At 43.1% G+C, this 6,413-nt stretch overlaps 1 protein-coding gene across 1 annotated transcript in view; it reads right to left on the bottom strand.

Moving 5' to 3' along the window:
* LOC131190377 (zinc finger protein 850-like) overlaps positions 1–4,556 on the bottom strand; it is a 35,060-nt gene extending 30,504 nt beyond the window's left edge. Inside the window, exon 1 of the mRNA XM_058167697.1 lies at positions 4,319–4,556. Coding sequence (XP_058023680.1) covers positions 4,319–4,324 — 6 coding nt within the window. The 5' untranslated portion in view covers positions 4,325–4,556. The remainder of the gene's footprint in view (positions 1–4,318) is intronic.
* Between the last annotated feature and the right edge of the window lie 1,857 nt (positions 4,557–6,413).

Genomic DNA, 6,413 nt, shown 5'->3' on the forward strand with positions numbered 1-6,413 from the left:
ACTGGTTGTTTATAGCCGTATTGTGTGGCTTAAATTTACAGAATTCTCCAGCCAGTCCTGAATTGAAGTACACATATCTTAAAGTTGCCAAGGCTGAGAAACACTGGTTTACAGGTAGTCCTCAATTTATAACCACAATTAAGCCCAAAAGTTCCATTGCCAAGCAAGAGAGCTCTTAAGTGAGTTTTGCCCCATTTTACAACCTTTCTTGCCATGGTTGTTAAGTGAATCACTGCAGTTCTTAAGTTAGAAACACAGTTGTTAAGTGAATCTGGCTTCCCCATTGACTTTGCTTATCAGAAGGTTGCAAGAGGTGGTCATATGACCCCGGGACACTGCAATTGTCATATATACGAGCCAGTTGCCAAGTGTCCGAATTTTGATCACATGACCATGGGGAGGCTGCAGTAGTTGTAAGTGCGAAAAACAATCATGTCACCTTTTTCAGTGCTGTTTTAACTTCGAATGGTCACTAAATGAATGGTTGTAAATCGAGGACTACCTGCACCAAAAACAGCCAATGGGAGAAGCTATCTTCTGTTTCAGAACAGAATAGAATAACAGAGTTGGAAGGATCCTTAGAGGTCTTCTAGTCCAACCGCCTGCTCAGGCAGGAAACCCTACACCAGCGGTTCTCAACCTGTGGGTCGGGACCCCGTTGGGGGTCGAATGACGATTTGCCAGGGGTCGCCTAAGACCATCGGAAATATGGGAAGTGTACTTGCGAGTCGAAGAATCGCGCTCCAATGGTTGACTCCACAAGCCAGCTGCAGGCTCTTCAAATCGCTAGCCGAATTCGGGTTCAGGCGCAATGAATTAAAAAAGAGGGAAATCTTTGCTCTGATGTCTCCCTCTCAAGCCAGCTGCAATCACTCCCGATCGCTAGTCTAATCTGGCTTCAGGCGCGATAAACTTAATAGGAGTCTCCGCTTTAATGCCTCCGTCCTCAAGGCAATCGCAAGCAGTTCAGATCGCTAGCCAATACGGCTTCAGGTGCGATAAATTCAAAATGAAAATAATTTTACGGTTGGGGTCGCCACATCGTGGGGAATTGTATTAAAGGGGTCGCCACATTGTGGGGAATTGTATTAAAGGGGTCGCAGCACTGTAAAGGTTAAGAACCACTGCCCTACACCATTTCATACAAATGGCTGCCCAATCTCTTCTTAAAAACTTCTAGTGTTGCAGCATTTACAAGCTGGCTGGAGAATTCTGGGAGTTGAAGTCCACAAGTCTTACAGCTGCCAAGTTTGAAGATCTCTGCTGTAATATCATATTAGATTAATTTTTCCATTCAAACCAACTTCGTTTTTAATAAGTTTAATATTTCCATAAACTTGCTTTATTTTTATGCAGACAATACCTAACAGCTAAAGATTTAGAAATGCATAAAGAACAATTCCCTAACGTAAACCATTAACCACCCCACTTTCCTTAAGACCTCCTTTTTATATCGAGCAAAAATGATATGGTAAAGAATAAATTATAATATGGTAGAATAAATATGGGTAAGTGCAGGGAGTCCTCGACTTACAATAGTTCATTTAGTGACCATTCAAAGTTGCAACAGCACTGAAAAAAGTGACTTATGACCATTTTTCACACTTATGACCATTGCAACGTCCCCATGGCCATATGATTTACATTCAGATGCTTGACAACCGGTTCTTATTTATGACAGTTGTAGCATCCCGAGGGTCATGTGATCATATTTTGCGATCCTCTGACAAGCAAAGTCAACGAGGAAGCTAAATTCACTTAACAACTGTATTACTAGTTTAATAACTGTGGTGATCCACTTAACAAACATGGCAATAAATATGGCAAAATGGTGCAACACTCAATTCTCACGCAGCAAATAAAAATTCTGGCTCAATTATGGCCATAAGTCAAGATAACCTGTACAATAAATAAATACAATCTGATACTAATTGTACAAATGGTTAGAAAAAAAGAAATCTAAATAAGAATTGGGAAATTTAAGTTAATATTGCTGAAACAAAGAACTATATGTTACTAATTATTGTTAACCTTATACTATTGAGTGTGTAAATAAATATAATGTATGTATTTAGTAGAAGAATTGAACAAAAATAGACAATATACATGTCAATAAAGACGGCTGTAAAATAGCATATAATGTTATGTTTGTCATGTTTTTTACTGTTTTTGTCCTTGTTCTTTTTTCCCGTTTTTAAAAGTAAAAAGCTTAATAAAAACTATTTTTAAAAAAATACAATTTGCTCCTATACTGAGCAACATGGTATATGCAGTACAATGCAGTGAGCCATGTGCAGATCTGTACGTTGGGGAAACAAAACAGCCACTTCATAAACGCATGACGCAACATAAGAGAACAAACCCATCAGGACTAGATTCAACAGTCCATCTCCATTTAAAAGACAAAGGCCACTCTTTTGAAGACAGCAAAGTCCACATTTTGGACAGAGAGGACCTCTGGTTTGAAAGAGGGGTCAAAGAGGCCATCTATGTCAAAACTGAACAGCCCTCTCTCAGCAGAGGGGGAGGGATACGACATCATCTATCTCCAGTCTATAACACAATCCTTTCAGCAGTTCTACAAAGGTTCCTCCACACCCATTTGCATCACTCAGGTGACCCTGAGGACACAGATAAACCTCCAGGTGACCTTAGAGACCCGTCAAAAGAATGCAAATGACCTGCTGTCTGCAAGAAGTATAAATTCTTCCATTCCCCCACCACTCTGTCAGAGTTAAAGAAGCTTCTTGGATGAGAAGTGAAAAGTCTTCAAAAAAAAAAGTAGCTTGTTCCCGGACAATGATCCAAGGGAACGCGGTGTGGCTCAGGCTGTAAGAAGCCAGTTATTAAAACACAGCTGACTGCAATTACTGCAGGTTCTAGTCCCACCAGGTCCAAGGTTGACTCAGCCTTCCATCCTTTATAAGGTAGCTAAAATGAGGACCCAGATTGTTGGGGGGGCAATAAGTTGACTTTGTAAATATACAAATAGAATGAGACTATTGCCTTATACACTGTAAGCCGCCCTGAGTCTCCGGAGAAGGGCGGGATATAAATGTAAACCAAAAAAAAAAAGCGATAGCTTGACACTGGTTTAATGCAAATCCAAAGCTTCTCTTTGGATGAGGGTATTCAGAAGTGCAAACAGTGGTCTCTATTTACTAAATCTGCGCTACTATTAATCTTCTCATCGTTCCCGTCACCCATCTCCTTCCACTTATGACTGTAACTTTGTTGCTTGTATCCTTACGATTTATACTGATATTGTTTCCTGATTGCTTATTTGTACCCTATGACTATCATTAAGTGTTGTAAATGTTGTACCTTGATGAACGTATCTTTTCTTTTATGTACGCTGAGAGCAGATGCACCAAGACAAATTCCTTGTGTGTCCAATCACACTTGGCCACTAAAAGAATTCTATTCTTAAGGCCCTGGCTTTTATTTCTTTTATCCGTTCCCAAAGTTGAAATACCTGCAACTCAATTCACCACCGGGGACAAGAGAAGGGAAGAGAAGAGAAGAGAAGAGAAGAGAAGAGAAGAGAAGAGTTGGAAGGGACCTTGGAAACCCTACACCACTACAGACAAATGGTTATCGAACATCTTCTTAAAAATTTCCAGCGTTGGAGCATTTACAACTTCTGGAGGCAAGTCGTTCCACTGATTAATTGTTCTAACTGTCAGGAAATTTCTCCTTAGTTCTAAGCTGCTTCTCTCCTTGATTAGTTTCCACCCATTGCCTCTTGCAGATCATTTAATAATGATCTTCAATGTATATTGAGTGAGACAAGAACGGAGTGTAGACCAGAGATGTACAGAAATCCTTCCTGAAAATGGCCCCGGGTTGCATTTATCCTTCCTCACCAACCCAGGGACCACCACCCCCTTCAGCACCCACCCACCCACTCCAAAACGGGAAGGCCTTCGGATCTGTCAACTTCCCTAAGAGCAACTTTGCAGCTGCCAAATCCGCAGATCGGACGATCGGACGATCCCCTTGCAACCAAAGAGCTCCTAGCTTGGATCCCCACGGAGCCGAGCTCCCCCCTCCCAAGTGCTCCCCCCTCCCAAGTTCTCCCCGTGGAGGAAAACAAAGGGGTTCCCCCCCCACACACACACAATCTCCTGAATCCCTCGCTGGCCCGCTCCCCCTTTTTGTCTTCCTCCGAGGGATCGGAACGCACAGACGGGCTGAGAAAAAGCCCCAGACAAAGGGATGGACGGTCTGCCCAGCCTCCACCACCCCCCACCCGCTCTCCGCCTTCTTAGGGGGATCCCACGATCTCTCGATTCCCGCCGCCGCCGCCGATCCTCACCCGCATGGGCCGACGGTACGACGGGGGCTCTCCCACCCCCGGGTGGGTTTTCCCGCCGCTCCGACCCTTCAGGGCGATTTCTCCGTCTCCACCGCCGCGGAGATCCACGCCTCCTCCATACCCGATCGCGCAATCTCCGCCGCCAGATCGCTGGCTCCCGAGAAGAGCGTTCAAGGAGTCATCTGGCTGCTGGGACGTGTAGTCCTTCCTCCGGGTGTTTTTTGCTCGCCGGCCAAAATCCGACCCACTCACAGACACACTCACACGCGGGATTCTGGGAGCTGTAGTCGTCTCTCTCTCTCCACACACACCATTTTACGCACCAGCGACAATATTTTATCTGGTAGCCTGGAGTTAAGCCATAAGCAAATTAATGACAGTCGCCGGCCTTATTAACCCTTTCACGATCTGCAGCTGAGCAGTTGAATTTCCGACGATCAAACTGGTGTCCCAAAAGCGCTTTTTTCCCCCCCAAGAGGCACCCGGACTTTCTGGTTTTTCTTCGAAGAAGTTTCGCTTCTCATCCAAGAAGCTTCTTCGGCTCTGACAGGATGGTGGGGAATGGAAGGATTTATACCCCTTCCCCACCATCCAGTACAGTATTCAGGTATTTGAGAGGCTGCCACAAAGAAGAGAGGGGTCAATTTATTTTTCATAGCATCAGAAGGCAGGTCCAGAAACAATGGATGGGAACTAATCAAGGAGAGAAGCAATCCGGAATTAAGGAGAAACTTCCTAACAGTGAGAACAATTAACCAGTGGAACAGCTTTGCCTTGTGTGTGTGTTTCATCACTGGAGGTTTTTAAGAAGAGACTGAACAGTTACTTGCCAGAAATTGACTCAGCCTTCCATCCTTTATTAGGTAGGTAAAATGAGGACCCAGATTGTTGGGGGGGGCAATAAGTTGACTTTGTAAATATACAAATAGAATGAGACTATTGCCTTACACACTGTAAGCCGCCCTGAGTCTTCGGAGAAGGGCGGGATATAAATGTAAATTTAAAAAAAAAATGGCATAGGATCTTCTGCTTGAGCAGGGGGCTGGACTAGAAGACCTCCAAGGTCCCTTCCAACTCTATTCTGATTCTGAGAACTAGTTAGACCTGAAGAAGCTTCTTGGTTGAGAAGCCAAACATCTTCAAAGAAAAACCAGAAAATTCAGTTGCCTCTTGAAAAAACACCTTTGGGACAATCATGATCTGGATGACTGAGAAGCTCCATAGATAGTCAAACCGTGTATTCATGATCTTGAAATTTCCAAGAACCCCAAAAGAATTTCCTGCAATAAGAATCGGTTAGTGTACATTTGTCCTGATTCCAAGAAAAATGTCCGCTACTACGAGCCAAATTGTTTGCAAATTCTTTCTATACAGGTAGTCCTCGATTTAACGACCACAATTGAGACATAATATAGGTGCTGAATTTTGTCCCATTGTTAAGATCTTTCTTACCACAGTTAAGTGTATCATCGCAGTTAAGTTACTGACCCAGTTGTTAAGTGAATCTGACTTCCCCATTGACTTTGCTTGTCAGAAGGTCATAAAAACTAATCTCATGACCTCCACGGCACTGCAAAGGTCATAAATACGAGTCAGTTGCCAAGCAGATGAATTTTGATCACATGACCATGGGGACGCTGCAAGTCGTAAGTGTGAAAAATGGTCATAATTCACTTTTTTTCAGTACCGTTTTAACTTTGAACATTCACTAAGCGAACTGTTGTAAATCGAAGACTACTGTATTTGAACATTTTGCCATCTAGAATATTCAAATTCTCTAATATGGGCCATGCACTTGATTTTCCATTTTGCTAATAAATGACTTAAATGCTGGTAGTTTGTATATACAGGTAGTCCTCAACTTACAGTCACAATTAGAATCAGAATGTCCACTAAGCAAGGAGGTTGTTAAGTGAGTCACAGCCGCTTTTATGATTTTTTGTTAAGTGAATCACCGCAGCTTAAGTGAAACGTGCAGCCTTTAAGATAATCCAGCTTCCTCCACTGATTTTCCTTGTCGGAAGCTGATCGGGAAGTTACAATTGGCAATTGCACAACACTGCAACCACCATTGTAAATACAGGCTGATTGCCAA

Source organism: Ahaetulla prasina, chromosome 2 (assembly GCF_028640845.1).
Source record: "Ahaetulla prasina isolate Xishuangbanna chromosome 2, ASM2864084v1, whole genome shotgun sequence".
Classification (NCBI taxonomy): domain Eukaryota; kingdom Metazoa; phylum Chordata; class Lepidosauria; order Squamata; family Colubridae; genus Ahaetulla; species Ahaetulla prasina.